The sequence below is a fragment of the Hyposmocoma kahamanoa genome, unplaced genomic scaffold (genome assembly GCF_003589595.1).
Source record: "Hyposmocoma kahamanoa isolate Upper Pololo Valley unplaced genomic scaffold, ASM358959v1 100021, whole genome shotgun sequence".
In the NCBI taxonomy this organism is placed as follows: domain Eukaryota; kingdom Metazoa; phylum Arthropoda; class Insecta; order Lepidoptera; family Cosmopterigidae; genus Hyposmocoma; species Hyposmocoma kahamanoa.
Window position 1 is genome coordinate 1,637,830 of NW_020653200.1, and position 19,192 is coordinate 1,657,021.

Consider the following 19,192-nt stretch of genomic DNA (forward strand, 5'->3'; position numbering starts at 1 on the left):
TGCATCCGTGTAACTATTTTAAGATTGCTAAATTTGACATACGAGTAAGAACAATATTACATTAATGTTAAAGTCGCGTCATAGTACGAACTGAGTGAATGAAGTCTCAAAGGTGCCAATAACATATTTAAGTTTTAACATTATAATAAGCTTGCTTTTACGTGCGTCATGGTACGAAAAGTCAATAAAAGGTAATGTTACAGTACTATTGTTTTAAGAGGTTGTGGTAGGCCCCCTTAACTACTCTGCGTTACTAATATAACTCGAAATATAAATTACATATTACAAAAAAAATATTCTGTCGAATAAAACTCGTATCGGCGCCAGGAGGCACTTCGTATACACTTTTTAGTTGACTTGACACAGGTAATCGTTCAAAGCGAATACACGCTCATCTGGTGTTAGGTATTTGACACATCGGAAATATTTTTCATTATTTGTTTTTTTTTTATTTGTATGGCCTACATTTATTTATCTCAGAGTTTGGGTGTAATTGGTGGTTGTCTATGTGTATATCCATCGGATCCGCGACACAGGTGTTCCCTAGTGCAATTATGTAGAGTTTTTTTTCACCATGTGCTAAAATTATTTTCTGAACTTTGATAAATATGCGTATCAATAAATTGCATTGTGTGTTGAACGCTTGCTAATATAGGTAGATGGAATCCTAAACTAAATAAAAGAACAGCCGGCTGTATCCATAAAAATCTGTGAAATAAGCGCCGTCTACTTGATTTGTTTGATATCACTAGAAATTAGAGTATTTATATTATATTATGATAAATTGTAGCTTGTCCATGCGAAATAAATTAGTTACAGATATTAAACAGATTTTGTTAATCGTCGCGAAATCTAGTGTACCAATAGCTAGCTACACAGCTGCGTTGACGGCCTGTCACGGCTAGGTTTCGTCCGTGCTCAGCTACAGTCTTGTACTGTGGGGCAACTCAGTAGTCTTAGAAAGAGCGTTTAAAGTCTAAAAGAAGTGTATTCGAGCAATTTGTGGCGCGTGGTTCGATGACAGTCCCACACTAGGGAAACCTTGTGTCGCGGGTGCCATGGACACACGTAGACAACCACAAAATACACCCAAACTCACAAATGAAAATGCATATTAATGCAAATGTTTATGTCGGTGTACATTGGATTTAATCCAATTTTACCCTTCACCATACACAAATGAATCCCTGTAATGATCACCTTTTATATATTTAACTACGTGCGGCTGATAGCATAGTTGTAAAGATAAGTGAGATTTTCAAATGAATGAAATTGCATTTGTATCCAATTGTGCCTTTCACAGACATAAATGAATTACTTAAGGGCTCACCTTTTATATAATTAATATTTGTTTTGTATTTGTTTCGTGCAATAAAGAATATACATATATCAAAAACGCAGTGGACCACATCGAGACCTAAAGAAATGTCGATATTTTGTAAACTTGAGCAGTACCTGCGTACTTTTGCTTGCGTACTTTTTATTATTTTTTTACAGCCGTTACTATCAATGGGATAGTAGCAGGGCAAAGGCCACCTTTTCCTTCCTCCATTCAAAGTGATTTAACGTCATTACTATACCTATATTTTAGTAAAATTTTACGAACGTAAAAAACATGGGATACTGTTTTGAGGTTTGATGTACGTTTTTATAGTAAGGACTTGTTTTATTTATCGAATTCTTAAGTTTTCACGATTGTTACACGTTGGTTAGTTAGATTAATAATTTTAATACTGCATTAATATTATAAATAACTAGTTGATGATTATTATCATCTCAGTCACACCATGAGACCTGTAGAAAAATATACGCGATTTAGTAAAATCCGGAAATAAGTACGTTTCATTTTCAATTAAATTTATTTAATAGAACGTGCTAACTCAATATGAATTGATATATGATATATTTATAAAATAATAGTGACAAATTTTATTGGTAGCTTTTAACATGACCGCCATATTGAATTGAATTTGATCTATGATGTGGTCTGTTTCGAACGCAATGAGAGACGTGATTTCTGCTCCCCTCTCTGGTTGCTAAGCGACGCTATGTACCCACCGCACAAACGAGTCAGAAGGTGGGGAGGCGCGTGTGACATGCACAAAAAAACTCTTCGAAACGGTCACCCGCCCTTAAATATAACAATAATTCAAGTTATTATTATAGGTTTCATCATAATATGCGTTTTTTGACTTCATCATAATATGACTTTATATTTATAACATTTCTTTTTTAATAACGCATAAAAGTAATTCTAAAAATAAATTTTCTCTTGGTTTATTATTTGCATTGACTTACATTATTTGTATATTACATTTCGCGCATGTAAAAATTTTATTTAAATTAGCAAAGCGCTCTTTTGTTATTTTTTTCATCAGTCTTTTTTTTATACATGACAGGCCGATGACTCCACTCCATTTGAGGTTGATGGAGGGAATCCAATCAGAACAAACTTCTACGAACAAAATTTGACGTAATGGCCCTGGATAGACGCCAGTAGCTAGCTACGGCTACCCGTAGGTTGCGTTAAGAGCTCTTGGTGGCATCGCTTTTATGTACGCCCTTTTACAGGACTTGGTGGGATTATTATAGGCTGTATTTAAGGAGTTTATTTTGGGATTTTATGCTTTTAACAACATATTTCCTTAGTGACGATTCTAAATACTGCATGCAACTAATTCTAGAAATGAGTTTTCTTTTTACATTAAATTCCCCACGAGCAAAGGTTTCATACAATTTCGCAAAGCATTCTGGAATGTACCAGCTAAATGGCATTTCTAATCACTTGTACAATTATACTTAATTAAATAACTAATATTACACTATGATGATTTAGGTGTTTTTGAGAAAGGCTGCTTATTATAAAAAGACCTGATTGAGACTTTGACTGAGACTTTTTTCCGTGATTTGAAGGTGATCGAATCAACATAGGGTTGTTTTTGTCTTGTATACAAAGTATGCACTCTCTCATCCAATATACATTATATAAAATATGTGTAACTCAAACATTGATGTCGCTCTGTGCCTGGAACTAATGTAATTGGACTTTATTATATTTGCGTCTCCGACTGTGGTCGGTGAAGTAGTAATTAATTACCTTGAATTTTCCAATACCTTTCTTTGGTTTGCAATGTTGTTTGTGTATGCAACGTGCTTTCTCGGCTATTGCACATTGTAGGAGGTAGTCGTAGACGTTGGTGCCTGGGTTGTTAAGGATATGAGATATTGAATACGGATACTTCCGATGTACTTATTATTACGCATATGGATTTATGAACTTCAAATAAAATCTGATTGGTAGTTTCTGGTACTGTTTCGGTTATGTGTATTGGTTTTTAAAATCAAAATCTCAAATAAATATTTGTCTTGCATTATCCCTATCCCCCAACAGTATAGCGATAGTTAACAGATTTTTGAAGACTTGAATTCGGATCCGGAATTTTCATTCCGTAACAATATATCCAATAGTTTCGTTTTATTAGATGTTAAAAAACTAATGTATATTTCTCCAGAATATATTCTAGATATAGATGACAGGATATTGAGTCAAACTTCCAGAAAGCAAAACCACCTCCCTCAGATATCCCGGAAAAATTGATTTGTATTATTTGTTATATATTTTTACTATACACTTTACTACGACAGTTTAAAAAAATACGATAATTTTGTGTTAAATTTTTGCTTTTTATTTTTACGTAGTCCGTAATTTCAAAAGGAGGTGTTATCCACTCTACGTGTATCACTTGAAGTTTAGGTTAATGTCGTTTCCTACTACGTAAAAAAATCAACCCAAAATCTTAACGTTACAGGAGAACATTTTAATGCATTGCATGGACTTAAATGAGTTTAATACTTGCAACTCTTAATATTACAATTATATTTTATATAAACTCGTTATTTTTCTTGTTTTTCAGTGTTACTGTCGAGTATAATAAACCTACATAAATATATAGACATTTCTTAACGTGTGTCTCTATTATTCTTCTGTAATTCCTCGTTCGGGCTTATTTTGCAAACTTTTCCTATTCCTCTTGCTATTATTCTATTACGGAACACGTTTTGATTCTAGCTTTACGATTTTGTGTCGTATTATTTCATTGGGAGACATATAAGTACGCTTATAGTCTTTCCTAACAAAACTCGTAACATATATTTATATCTTATGCTTAAAAAGTTAACCTTGGTAATGTCTGATGATACCCAACATATATAAATTAGTTGCCCTAAAATCACTCCTAAAGTTTTAGTTGCATAATTAATGCGTGTTACGTAAGTCACAGGTCTTCTCTAAGGGGGGGTTTTAGATATTTATTTTTTATTTATTTATTTATTACATTTAAAGCACTAAAAAAACAAAACATTCCAATATAACATAAACTTAACTAAGTTTTTCCGTAACGGTTATATGGTTAAAGCATATGGTTAAAGAATATTTATTATAAATGACGCTATAGCTAAAAAAAAGTCGTTAAAAACCAAATACAAAGACGTCGCAAGCACATAGAAAAAGTCGTGAGGTTCACTGGTTCGTTCCGTGGCTTAGTTGGTATAGCGTCTGCCACGGTACACTAGAAGACGTCTCGTCTCGAATTTTTTCTGAGTGTCTGATCTTTGTATAATAATTATAACATCTAGTGGAGCAATTTCACATAAAAAATATTAAATTTTAATGTACATTCACTTACAGGGAATTTATATCCGGATCATGTTCACAATAATAATAATAATAATGAACGTTATTTATCTACATTAAAATAAAAACAATTTAGCCTTAAACGATATCATCTACAGTTATACATGTTTACACATGCACAATTGTTCTTTCCCACACCACAATCAAATCTGGTTGGGGACAGTAGACATGTGCAAAATTGGACAGGTGGCGGTTGAAGGAAATCAATACGCTCGATACATAAAACACGTGCACACAAGATATCCGGTTAGTTATGCATCATGTAAAAAATAAAGTCAGTCGTGATCATGGAGCCTGTATAGAGCTCAAAACGTCAGATTGTATAATACACGCGATTTAAATCTCAAAAAATATGTTCATTTTCAATTAATTGATGTTCCGACATATTAGAAAAATAATATTACATGGCAATACTTTTGGAATCGAAAGAAGTTCACCGTTTAGGGTATTTATGGTTTTAAAATATTCTTCAATATCATCATGAAATACTATTTAATATTCGAATGTAGTATCTTGAAATACTTTTTAATATTTCGGGATACTCAAATAACAAAAATTGCCATCGAAATTAGGTGTGGAAAACAAACCTGAAAGTTACCCTTATTTATATATTTCTTTATTTGCTTTTGTTAAGCAATGCGATATAAAAGTTATGCAATCATCTTGCACTCCCTTAATTGATGCGCGAAGAAGTCCAGAAAATGAATAGGTTGAAATTCTCTCCCCATATCTTTCCCCATCCCAAGTCTGTGCCTGAATCTGAGTCTGCGCAATGCACTTCATATTTCTCTCTACTAATACGACTAATGTTGGCTTCCTTCTATGCGCAATTTCATCTAATTTTAGTTTCAAAAGGAAAAATTCTACCTTGTTAGATATCATCAGACATTTCCGTGGTTAACTTTTTTATTTTTAAAGTCATAGTAAAGCCATTTAGATGTCTTTGTGTAGTTATTTCAATTCAATTGTCTTATCAAATAGCATTTTAATACCATTTAACACTTTAATGTTGATTATGAATACAAATAAATTACTTGATACTTGCACAGTTTCTTGCATAAGATATCATATGTTACGGGTTTTGTTGGGTAATTGGGTTGGCTTTACAGCCACGCTTACATTGTGAGTCAAAAGAACCTTCGATGACTCATACTAATTCTCAGAAATACTCAGTTACCTTTGATGTACTTTTTTGTTCTCCGGCAGGGAATTAGCATCCACTTTTTCTTTGATTTGCTCGAAGTAGCGTAATCTGGAACCTTTCCTTTTGTCGCCACTTTATAGTTTCAAGATATACTAAAGGTAAATTTTGAGTGCGGACGCAAGAAAAGTACTTTGATATGTATACGTGATTGATATGTATTAGCGGATAATAAGTCGTTGGATTGAGTAAATAATGTAAAAAACACTCCGCAATGTGACGACTATATTGTAGGTAATGCTTTCTACATGCCACTTATAAAACTTACAGCACCGCGCGCTTGTGTGTGGGGTGGGACACCGAGTGGACCTCCAATCTCCCCTTTACTCCAACGTCTGGTCCAACAGGTTGAGAATTGATTGCTAGTAATCTCGGTGCTAGTGTACACGATAGCTAGTACCGATTTAATATGTGCCAGCCAATACACTCACAGTTCCCAGCGTCGATGAGGTTAGGTACTAGGTGTAGGTTGCTTTTGTACGTCAATACGTAAACACTTATGAGGGTTGTACGAGCCACCGAACGTTGCGAACCGCGAGAAAACTCACGATTCACGATTCACGGTTTGTGTTACAAACAACGAAATGTTTTATATACCCCATTTATTGGATATTGAGTAGAGGATTATTGTGCTAAAAGCACATTTATTTCATTATAATGTAATTACTATGTTCGTTGTTCACAGCCATTCTGAGGACTAAATACATTTACATAATGTATGCTGATGTAATACTATATAATAATAGGACTATGTAGTGTGTCCAAATAATACTGTAGGCTTCACCGCTCACACATGCTTCCTCCGACCTGTTTTCCTTTCTTGATTACAGAAAAACATCTCCGACAAAAATGGACACGTCTAACAATTTTGCTTTAATTTGATCTTTTAGATCATGTTGCATTTCCTCCTCATTTTTGAAGTGAATTGTGGAACATTTTCTTTTATGGTTTTTACTGGGAGTTGATTTCTGTTGCGAAAAAAGGCGTGATCCAATGCCGCTGATTGCCTTGTATATATACTTTTCTCTTAGTTTATTGCACAAAACATTGTAGGTAAATTTTATAGGGGTACATAAACAAATAAGAACTTTTAGCACTTCAGGAGTTATTTTGGTTATTAGAAAGGGCACTATATTGCTTCCCGCACTTCATTTAATGCGATGATACATTCTAATTGTTGTTCGAAACAGTTCAAATTTTCTCCGTGTAATGGTTGAAGTTGGATCTCAGCCATCTTTGGTAACTGTATATGGGGATTCTTCCAATATTTACTCAGCAATTCGCATAGATCATCAACTTTATTGTTTTATCAATTCCAAACTCCCTAAATTTTATTTTTTCTTAAATTGCCGGTTTTTTCCGTTATCACTTTAAAAAAACGCAGACGCTGCTGAACAATAATAATAAAATTACTTTTTCTGAATGTTCGATCTTTGTATAACAAACTAGTGGAGTAATTTCTCAAAGAATAATTAAATTGAATATCAATTCAATAAAAATGTTAAATACAGTGAATAGCGACATCTCTCGCCAGAACTGGTAGCTGTAAAGGTACTAACTGGGTGATAAATCTTTCATAGATTTCTCATAGATGGCGGTACGACTAAAAAGTCGTTGAAAAACCAAATACAAAGACACGACGCAAGCACAGTTACATAATTAATGCGTGCTACGTAAGTCACAGTTCTTATCTAAGAGGGGGGTTTTAGATATTTTTTTTTTATTTATTTATTACATTTAAAGCACTAAAAAAAACAAAACATTCCAATATAACATAAACTTAACCAAGTTTTTCCGTAACGGTTATACGGTTAAAGCATATGGTTAAAGAATATTTATTAAATGACGCTATAGCTAAAAAAAGTCGTTAAAAACCAAATACAAAGACACGACGCAAGCACATAGAAAAATTCGTGAGGTCCGCTGGTTCGTTCCGTGGGTTAGTTGGCATAGCGTCTGGCACGGTAAGCTAGAAGACGTCGGCCCGAATCCGGCCGGATCAAAGGAATTTTTTCTGAGTGTTCAATCTTTGTATTAATAATTATAACATACTAGTGGAGTAATCTCACAAAAAATAATTGAATATCAATTCAATAAAAATTCGAAATAAAATTACTCTCTGACGTAGGCGTGTAAACATTGACAACCAATGAATCCATCTCGAAGTTACTTCTTAGAGGATGGAAAAATTTGTTGGGCCAGTGACATTAGAAATGTCAAATCTTTATTAGTCAAAATGGCGAATTTGCGAATTCGCTTGCAACCTGCCCCTATTTCACACAGAAGCATCGCTTCTCACTTTTGTACCAACATTGATGATGAAACACCTTTTGAACTGCGTTATTATTATTTGTCGCTTAAATTCTTACTGTTTTATCTTGATAATGAAAGTCGGTGCAATTAATTAATGCAAGCTTTATTAGGATCCACACGTTAACACAGTTTCAGAGGCCAGACGAGAGAATGTAATTTGAACACACTACAGACTACAAAGTAATTAGAAATAGATTTAATGACAATAATGGCAACACTAGAATATCATAATCGAAAATATGCATAAACAATAAATAATTTACGTAATCACTCAATAAAATACCATCATTGAAATTAACAAATTATTTATAAATTACTTTTCGAGTTAAATATGAGAATAATAACATATTATTATTGTTTATTCTCATAACTCTACACAATAAAGTTTCGTCAGACGGAAAAAAGTTTGTGATACATGTCTAAGGGTCGTATTCTAGAACTCTATTGCTCTAATGCTCAAGTCAGGATTGCACTGGCAACACAAGCCCTGGAAATACGACCCAAATGACAGGGACTTGAGTATGGTTTCGAGTGCTTTAAACCATACTCAAATCATGAATTGAGCATTGAGTAGAGTTCTAGAATACGAACCTAAGGGTCGTATTCCAGAACTGTACTCAATGCTCAAGTCAGTATTTGAGCAGACTTGAGTATGATTTCACGCACTGGAAATACGACCCTAATGGCAAGGACTTGAGTATGATTGCTAGTGATTTGAATCATGCTCAAATCCTGACTTGAGCATTGAGTAGAGTTCTAGAATACGACCGTAAGTAAGTTTGTGTTTGTGGGACATGTCGGAAAACAGTATATCAACTCTTCTTTGTTACTTGAATGTTTTGATTTTTTGTATATTACTCGGTGTAGTTTTGAGCTACGAGGTGTTATTTTCTAGTGTGTAATGTGTATTTTTGGTGAATTGTAACCAAATAGTAATGCTAGACTACGTTCAAACTAACCTCAAAATAATAATAAGTGGTGGTGTCATGCCTATTGGACATTAATCGCGGTGTGGATCCTATTAATGAGTTATTGAGTTGATTACAATTATTACCAGATATAATAACACTGTTTAAAATAAGTCGATTTCACTGGATTATGAAGTTTGATATGTGCCGTTCTAATCATGTAAAATTACGGAGTATAATAACAATTTTTCTAATTAGTTTTACTTCGTTCTTATTTAAACTGTACAATAATATACAGGCAACTTATTGTTAATCAATAAAAGTACAATTTAATGTCCTTGTTGCGAATGTGTTTCCATACAATTTCTTCTGTCGTCTAGACGCTTACGTTAATAAACGTGTGTCGGTTGCAGAAGCGAACATGGGACAAAATCCAGGCGATCCTGAAGTCCGAAGAGGGACTCGGGATCGAGTACGACGAGAACGTCATCTGCGACGTGTGCCGTTCGCCCGAGTCCGAAGATGGCAACGAGATGGTCTTCTGCGACTCATGTAATATCTGCGTGCACCAGGCCTGCTACGGCATCACTGTCATCCCAGACGGTAAGCAAATCCACTACTTGTTACACACAGTGAAGCAACAGTATTATTATCTCTATCCTTTGTTGTTTTTTTTTCGATTGGTTATATTATTTCTAAGGTTCACTTTAACTAGTTTAGTGCGGTGCTGCCTTCCTTGTTATAACTAACGCATTTGCATTTCGGTAACTTTCCAGATGTTATTTTGCGGATTTTCTTAACAATAAAACTAAATAAGATATAAAAAGCCGATTATGGGGGTTGTAGATCTTATTTCGCTGATCCCAGAACAGATATGTTAATAACCCAAGTTAGCTAAAAATGGTCGATTACGTCAATTATGATAAGGAGGGCAGAGTGGGAATCCGGTGAAAATATTTCGCTATTAATTTCTATCATTCTATAATTTTCGGCCGTTGCCGTTCCAGGACAATGGCTGTGCAGGCCGTGTGGCAACGGCGTCCGGCCCACCTGCGTGCTCTGCCCCAATCTGGGCGGCGCTATGAAGTGCACGCCCTCTGGCCACAAGTGGGCCCACGTCTCATGTGTGCTATGGATACCAGAAGTGTCCATCGGTTGTGCGGAAAAAATGGAACCTATCACTAAAATTTCCTCCATACCAGCCTCGCGTTGGTCTCTAGTTTGCGTCTTATGCCGCGAGCGTAAAGGAGCTTGTATCCAGTGCTCCGTTAAAACTTGCAAGACTGCTTATCATGTTACTTGTGCATTTAAACATGGACTGGAAATGCGTGCGATAATCGAAGACGAAAACGCCGACGACGGCGTCAAACTACGATCCTATTGTCAAAAGCATAGTGTCAATCCAAAAAAAGAAAAATGTCCTGGCTCTGGTTCCGAGGAGGAGGAGGTCAAAAGAAAGCGACGGAAAGACATGACTTCCGAGGAAAAAACGCAGGCTCGCGCAGCTCGTCTGCATGAAGTCGAGGCAGAGTTCGACCGTCATGTCACGGTGAAGGATATCAGCGCTCATGTTCTTGATGTCGATCAAGAAGCTATAAACTACATTTACAATTACTGGAAGCTGAAGCGGCGAGCGGGACATAACCGACCGCTATTGCCGCCCAAATCAGACGACAATGAACTACTTATTCACAGACAAGAACAAGCGGATCTCGATAAAATGAGAATGTTTGTACAACTGCGGCAGGATCTGGAGAGAGTAAGGAATTTGTGCTATATGGTGAGCAGAAGAGAGAAGCTCTCTCGGTCATTCTTTCGCATGCGTGAACAAACGTTTCACAAACAAGTGGCGGTACTAACAGAAGACCCCTCTATCACAGGGCCTGACTTGGCGGCTATCATTGAAGCTAACCACGGTCCGTCAATTTATGATAGACTATATTCTCATCCAAATGCTCCTGATCATAAAAATGATTTCGACGATTTATTGGCTCGTATTGCCCCGCCAGATTCGGGCGATGAAAAGAAGAAAGATCGAAATGGCCTTGTGAAGGGAGAAAAATCTTCAAATCCTTACAAGAAACATTACGTAAATGGATCGCGTCGTAGCGGAGGCATGTACAGTGGGTTGTCGAGTGAGGAGAGTGCTCCAGAGATCAGTCGTTCCACACGGTATCGTGGAAGAGCCATCGGTTCTACCACTGACGAGGATGGCAAGAAGTCTGGAAGCTCGCCAAAGAAAAAGGTGTCACCAAAGGCGAAAGGCAAAAGGTCTCCCAAGAAGATTGAGAGAAAGAAAAAGAAAATACCGCAGTCTAAAGCCCTAGTTGAAAGCAGTAGTGAAGATGAATCGATACAATCTAGAATGATGCAAGACAGATCTCGGAGCAAGACATTGCAACAGATGGAGAAGGAGATGGCGGCAGGTAAGACTGGTCAGTCGGGTACTGATAGCGATGATCTTATCCCCGTCAAGACGTCGAGAAATAGTAAATTCCCTGTTGATATTTATTCGGATAGCAGTGATGACGTCTCTGCAAAGCCTGTAACAATTGCAAAGTCTACGGACAAGAAGACAGACAAAGTCAAAGCAGATAAATCTAAACCGGAAAAGTCACCCAATGACAATGACGCTCAGCAACCTCTGCCTCGTACGAAGGCGGCTATGAAGGAGTTTATTCCAACTCAACCAGAAAAGAAGACACCTAACAAAGAAGAGCAAGAAAAACCGGCTCCTAAGAAACGAGGCCGAAAGCCATCGAATAAAGAAAAGAAGACACCAATTAAAAGTAATAACGAATCTGACGATGAAGCTAAGAACAAAGAAAACATCAAATTTACAAAACAAAAAGATAACCCTACTGATTTGATAGTACCGCAACGACAGGCAGCAAAGAAAGCTTCAGAAAATATGCGCTCAACTACCGTTCCCAAAAAAGACGAATTAGTTGTTGAGAAACAAGTCAGTGGTGACGACGCGAAACCCAAACCTAAGTTGATAAAAACTAAAGGCAAAGAAGCTGCACCGGCTAAAGTAGGCCGTAAGAAATCATCTAAAGATGTAGAGAAAGAACCGATTGCCTACGTTCCGCAAAGGCAAGCAGCCAAGAAAGCGGCTGCACATATTAAAAGTGGTCTTGGCAGTAAAGCACCCGTGGTTGAAGCATCAGATGGGGAAAAGAAAAAGGACAACGACAAAAGTGAACCATCTAAATCATCACCCAAGAAAGAAGATAACAAATCCAATAAGAACTCTGATAAAGAAAGCTCGAGCTCATCGTCGAACTCAAGCAGTAGCAGCTATTCCTCAACGTCAAGCTCAGAAGAGGAAGTTTCTGAGAAACCCGAAATTAAACCTACAGCCAAAGCGCGGGAAATTAAGCCCCTTTCCAGACAACCCTCTTTGTTCTCACCGCCTCAAACGACTGACAGACCTGAGAGACCTAGACCGACCGTGGACTTGCCCTTTCTCGACAAGGTGTCAAGGCCACTGTCTTCAACAAGTGCCTCGAGTGATTCTGAGAGCTCTAAAGGGTCGCGTCAGTCGGGCTCTACCAGCCCCTATCCTAAGAGACCACGGAGACGAAGAAAGGGCAAGAGTGTGTCCACAGATACGTCCCCGCTCAAGACCCCTGACAAGAAGCTTAAAACTTCCGAACGGGGGTCCGAGTCAAGGGTACCAACACCGCCTGCTGAAGGAGAGGAACAGGGCCGACCCAGCGACACGCGTGCTGCCACGCGTACTCGGACCAGAAGCGCTACATCAGGCGGAAATCTCTCTAATAAGCATGATGCCCGACAGAGAAAACCATCTAAAGACGACACCGGTCTCGCCTCTGGACCAAATAAGACTCCCAAAGAGAGCAGCAAGTCCAGTGAACTTCAAACTGCGGAGCGGAAAACGGACGAGGAGGTAAGGATCGAAAAAGATGGGAAAGAGAAATCAGTCAGTACTGATACCACTAAGAACGACAAGGCAAAAACTACCAAGACCAAGCTGCGCAGCACCGTCGTCGAAGATAAAGATAAATCTAAAACATCTGAATTTGAAAGTTCTGTTACAAGGACCAGTCCACGAAAGAGTGCCGAAGCGAAACATAAGAACGTGACTACCAGGCGCATGAGTGTAAAAGAAGCACTAAAGGAAAAATCTCCTCGAGATGAATCACGTGAATCACTCGCTAAACAGAGAAAGCTGAGTAAGCAAGATACCACACTTAAGGTGGACAGACCTAGCGTGTCCCCGGTAAAGAAGCCGATCGCAACAGAAAAGCCGTCTATGGCTTTCATTGATGCGGCAAGTCCTATTCGCATTAATGAAGACTTTCCTGGAAGTGACAAACACTGGCTACCTAAAGCACCAAGTCCGATCGTCCATCCTCCGCCAGTGGAGAAACCTGGGGGACACGAGAAGTACATGACTGAAGACAAAGCATTCGACTCAGACTCCACTGACAAGAGCAGCTTGAGGATGATTGCAAAAATTCAAGCTACCCTAAATGAGAATACTATGATAAAGTCTCCGAAGACGCCGATGGACGCTCGGTCCATCGAAACAATTGATATAGAAAACCCTGTTGTCAGAAATATTAGAAAGCGTTCTGTTTTAGACTCTGAAAAGAAATATATTACACAAGACGTGAGTACTCACGTACAGGGAGTGGAGATATCCAAAAGTGCTAAAATACCATCTGCTGTTAATCCGTTCCCACATAGATCTATGTTCTCACCTAAAGATAACGAAATTTTCGACTTGGACATGGTGGCTGTCGACGACGGATTCAACCACGACGATATTATGAAGCCGTTCACTTCATACCCTGAATTCTTTTTCAAAGAAGATTCTAAGGAGCAAGGCGTGCAGGAAACGCTTAATTTAGTCGGCCGTCTCAGAATGCAGCTGAGCACAAAGAAAGCTACAGAGAATGCGTCTCAAGAAGAACCGCCTATTACAAACGACGACAAGGAGCACAAAACACAAGAGGAGAATACTACATCCATTTCCGAAAGCGCTGAGAAAGACGGCCCACCGCCTAATAAGAAATTTGCCGTTGACTTGTGTCACCGTGAGATCCAAGCTGCTGCCAATCATATACCGCGCACTGTCGCATCACTTGACTTACCTCACAGTGATCTTGCGGAAAAATCAGAGAGACCCCTTGCCATGTCTAGCAACGACAAGTGGCCGGATCTTCCACCGTCACGCAACGAATCTCCTATTGAGATGTCGGTTAGACGCAATTTTACCGATACTCGACCATACGAAGAGATTAAGGAACCCGCCACAACGCAATCAGATATGCAATCCGTCTCAGAGATAGGTGATACAATATCTTTGTCGAAGCAAAGCGATGATTCGCAATCTTTATCTGTTGTTGACCATTCCGTGCCAAGTGTTGAAAATGATTTGACTCAAGACAATACAACCTATGATAACAACAACTCGGTTGCTCATTTAGAATGCTCGACTAGAATGTCATCTCCTTATACCGGTCACGAGAAATGGCGCGAAAGTAAGATAACGACGAGGAGATCCTCCGCCTCGAGTACAAGCTCTGAGACTTCGGTATGTTCTCAGAAAACTGAGTTGAAGTCACATCTTCCTGACAGAATTCCTGATATCGACTATCCGCCTATACCAGCATACTCGTGTGCCGTAGAGCCCGCGTTGCCGTTAAACCAATATTCGACTTACCCGCCAGAATCCCCGTTCTTGAATGCGATTAGCTCGCTACCGCTGTTTCCCGGCGCACCGCAGCTGCCGTCACCCGGACCCGGTCTTTACGCGCCTTTGCCTTTCGCCCCGACGCCGCTCATACAGCCGCTAGCCAAACCGACGTTCCCAACACTGTGCGCTGCGTTCACGTCCTCCTCACAAAACATTGCTCTCACCACTGCAATGATTGCGCCTCCGACGCCGAAACCTATGGACTCTCCGAGTAGAGATGATATTGACGTGACTGGAAGCGACAAGTTCTCTATACACGTCGTGTCAAGTCCGAGCATAAGCGTCGACTCATTCAATGAAAGCAGAGCGGCTACAAAGATGTCGAATGACAGTAGCGAGCCGCCACCGAGCAACGAGCCGCCACCGAGCAACGAGCCGCCGCCGAGTAATGAGCCACTTGCAGAGGCCGTTGGCGATCCGCCCACCGAACATCCCAACGAAGCCACCAACGACAGCTCTATCAACGGCTCCGCCAATCAAGACATGACACAACATTCAAATTCGCAAGATTCAAAGTCTCCTCCTCTAAGACCCAATAGGAGCTCTAGCAAATTACCTGGAAAATCCCCGGGCAAGAGTCCCGCTGGTATTTCACCTAAACAAAGTGATGGACCCAAGGGTTCAAAACACTCAAGTAATAGAAGCAATCGCGGCCAGAGAGGTCGTGGACGCTCCAAGAGCCGAGGTCAAGGAATTCATGGTTTTCCGCCAGTTGATTACATGGGTAATTCCATACAAAGCAAATTGGTTGGCACAGTGTATGATTTCAAGGAAGAATTCGCTAACGATGGCGTCGATCTCAAAGCGCTCCGAGATAGACGTAAATCCGTGGATGTAAGAGACGACAGGAAATCTGAACATTCGTACAAAGACACCTCTCAATCACCACGCGTCGTCAGCCCTTCACAAAGTAAAAAGCCTCCACCTGCAGAGGCAAAAGAAACGAAAGCTTGTACTCCAGAACTGGAGCGTGATACGTCACCTGTCAGCAGGCCCGGCTCGGAGCGCGGCGGCATTTCCCAAGTGCACCCCGTGTTGCCGGGTCCTGTCGACATGCGCACTTATCAGAGCCAAAATCAACCATTCGAGAACGCCACTCCGGCAACAGGTGACGCGTATCACCACAGTAATCTGATAGCGTTTGCTAGCGGCTCTGCAGAACAACAATTGGCAGCCCTTGACGAAGAAGTGGAAAAACAGCTTCAAACAGCCCTTATGTTGACGAAACTGTCACCTGCACCCATTCCCGTTATAGAGACTAAAGAACCTGTCAAAGAAACATTCACACCTCATCTTAAGGTGTCGCTGTCGGACTCGCGAAACCAACTCAAGGTAAAGATAAAAGGACCTTTCTTGGACGCCAACTACTCAGCGAGTTCTGCGCCGGTCGTTCCGCAGCCGCCTGCACCTGCACACTCGCATGACGTTAATCCTGGCATGATGAGTACGAGTGCTTCGACAGCCTCTTCCATAATGACAGGTTCCACTAACCTGCGGCGCATGCGCAAGAAAGAACTTCTCCGGCAGTATTGGACTCAAGATATGAACATGGACGATCCTACCAATCCAATATCTGTGGGCGTTGTGCCACCACCAGCCGTGCCGCCGCCGCTTCCACGCGCTGTCATTACCATTCCTAAAGCCGTGGCCTCCATGACTAGTATTCCAACCCGAGAAGATTATAAAATCACTGACACTGCGGTCGAAAAGAAAAAGCGTAAAACTACGAGCGGGCTCTCTAGGGAGCTAAGGCATTTAGAAGTGAGTATGAACGACGACGTAGACCCTTCGGACGATGCTAAGTTGTCATCTTTAGTCGGTACCTCGAGCCAGGCACACAAGAGACGCGGCCGCGGCTCCTCCAAACCGAGCAAGTCCACTACTTCCCCGGTGGCTCCTAAACTAAAAATAAAGCTTGGCTCCAACATTGTTGAGCAAGTAAATGAAGAACCAGTCGTATGCCAATTTCGCCCACCCAAGAAGCGCTTGATGGTGCCCGCACCGACGCCTAGTCTAGAGGACTTGCGCCGCGAGAGCATGAAATACAGAAAGAAGGTGATGGCGGACTTCGAACACGAAAACCAAAACGAAGTCGAGGAGGAAAAGGAAGGTAAAGAGGAGCAGGAGGTGAAGATGGAAAATGAAGAGATAGAAGAGAAAGAGGAGAAACTTTTGAAATACGATAAGCATGAGAAACACGAGAAACCCGACAAACCGAAGAAACACAAACCTAATAAAAGTGAAAAGCGTAAAAAGAAGAAGGACAAAAGAGCAGAAAAACTGCAAGTGGTTAATAGTGAAAGTGATAGTGTTACAAAACTGATAATAAAAATTAAGCGCACGAAAGAGGAGGAGGCTGGCCGGGGCAGCGAGAGACGGGTAAGTGGGCCGAGCGGCGCGGCAGCTGCGGCGCCTGAGCCGCCTGTCGACCCCTTCGAGTACGACCCTACGGCACCTGACCCGCTCGCCATTGAATCCCCCTGCTACTCGGAAGCCTTTTCCACTATGCGCAGGTTACGGACAGCCAAAGTGACGCCGATCAGGTTAAAAATCGCACGCTCCTCGGAAGGATCTGGCTACGTGATGAAGGGCGGCTGCGAGACCGTGTCTCTCGCGCCCGCTTCTGCCCCCGCCGCGCCAGAAAAGCCGCCCGAAGTGAGGTGATATAAACCGCGTATCCGCTATAGGGAATAGACTATTTTATCTACCATAGAACAAGAGTAAAATCTCCTGCATCTGTATAGTAACTGTAACATTTTATTGATAATGTCTGTATATTTAAAAAATATGTATATTAATATTACCTTCTCTATAATTCACGTAGTTTATTATTTATTTGTATAAAATGAAAGCTCAATGATTAACTTAAAAGTTACTCTTAGATATAGTTTATAATGAAGTAGTTTTGTGCATTGAGTGTTGCACAAGTAAATCTAAATTTAGTTTGTGCAGACGTATATTAAGTATATATATTTTTGTTAATGTTACTTTATGCCTCATATGGAATCTCATTAATTTCGACATGATGTATGTAATTATTGGAGTAAGATGGTGTTATTTAGGGTGAGAACCGGTAACCGATAGGTAGAAATTTCGAAAAAAGTAACGCACGTCTTTGTGGATTGAAGCTGTAATATAAGTTCGCCTTATTCAACGGACGCGGCCGCTACTACGTTTTTTTATAAGGTATCTACGTATTACGTTAAAGTCTGTTCCAATACGTTATACCAGAAAAGTAAACAAACCGGTTTGGTTAAAATACTAAAGCAATCACTCAATAAATGGAATACGTAACATTTTGTAGATTTCGACCCGATATCTCCAAAAAGATACTTAACGATACTTTTTCCAGTAAAATTAATTTGAATAACATATTAAAATCTAAAAATGTTTTCAAGTGAGGTTATTTTTGTAATATTTATTTGTGAATAGTCTAGGAACAGACCAAAATACCACTCCACCAATATTGTGTACAGTTAAATATTACTAGTAATTATTATCTTTACAAATAACGTCCGTCATTAACTTAGGCTTTCGAGGTCTTAAACTACTCACGTATTCAATTACTTAATTGTATGCAGAATACATCTCTGCAGTCTTTTTGTTGATACTTCTGGTACACCTTTGCGGACGAAATATAGACAAATGAGGACCAGGATTGGTTCTAAAAATGAACTGCTCTGCTCTGTCCCTAATAGATTGCAGTTGCTTTTTTAAATTTTACCTTGATATATGATACGCAATTGGTTATTCGATACCATCTTCCTCCAATTGTGAAAGAATTGCCGGAGTTCTTAAGGTGACCCATCCACCGTTACGACAACTTTTCGTGCTTCTGGGTTAAAGTGTACTAATGAATTTTCTGATGCTAAAATTTTCCTAATATGAACAAATGCCTCTTTATGTTCTTTGCACCACTTTCGCGTGCAGTTGCATTTTTAACAAAACTTCTATAGTAATGTACTAGGCCTAAGCCTGCTAACAGATTGACTGCATGTTTGCAGTTAATGCGTGAAGTCGTAATCAACTTCATGCAGCCTCGACTGCATGAAGTTGGTAACGACTTCAAGCATTATTTGCATGCAGTCGATCTCAGCTGCATGAAATCGGTTTCGACTGCATGCAGTTCATGCGTGAAGGTATTATTCGAGACTTCGACTGCATGAAGTTGATATCATGCAGTTGTGATCTCGGCTGCATGAAGTTGATTACGACTTTACGCATTAACTACAAACATGCAGTGAATCTGTTAGCGGCCTAAAAATTATTTTAGCTCGGAAACATTTTCGGACACATTTTTAGTAACCTGGCATATCAGCATACATTGGAATATTTATTTACACTTATTG

At 39.6% G+C, this 19,192-nt stretch overlaps 1 protein-coding gene across 2 annotated transcripts in view; it reads left to right on the forward strand.

The window, feature by feature from the left end:
- LOC113240495 (PHD finger protein rhinoceros) overlaps positions 1–17,742 on the forward strand; it is a 53,790-nt gene extending 36,048 nt beyond the window's left edge. For both annotated transcript variants that reach the window (XM_026477823.1, XM_026477832.1), the window contains exons 5-6: positions 9,529–9,718; positions 10,123–17,742. In XM_026477823.1, the coding sequence (XP_026333608.1) occupies positions 9,529–9,718; positions 10,123–17,507 (7,575 nt within the window). In that variant the 3' untranslated portion in view covers positions 17,508–17,742. The remainder of the gene's footprint in view (positions 1–9,528; positions 9,719–10,122) is intronic.
- Positions 17,743–19,192: the final 1,450 nt, after the last annotated feature.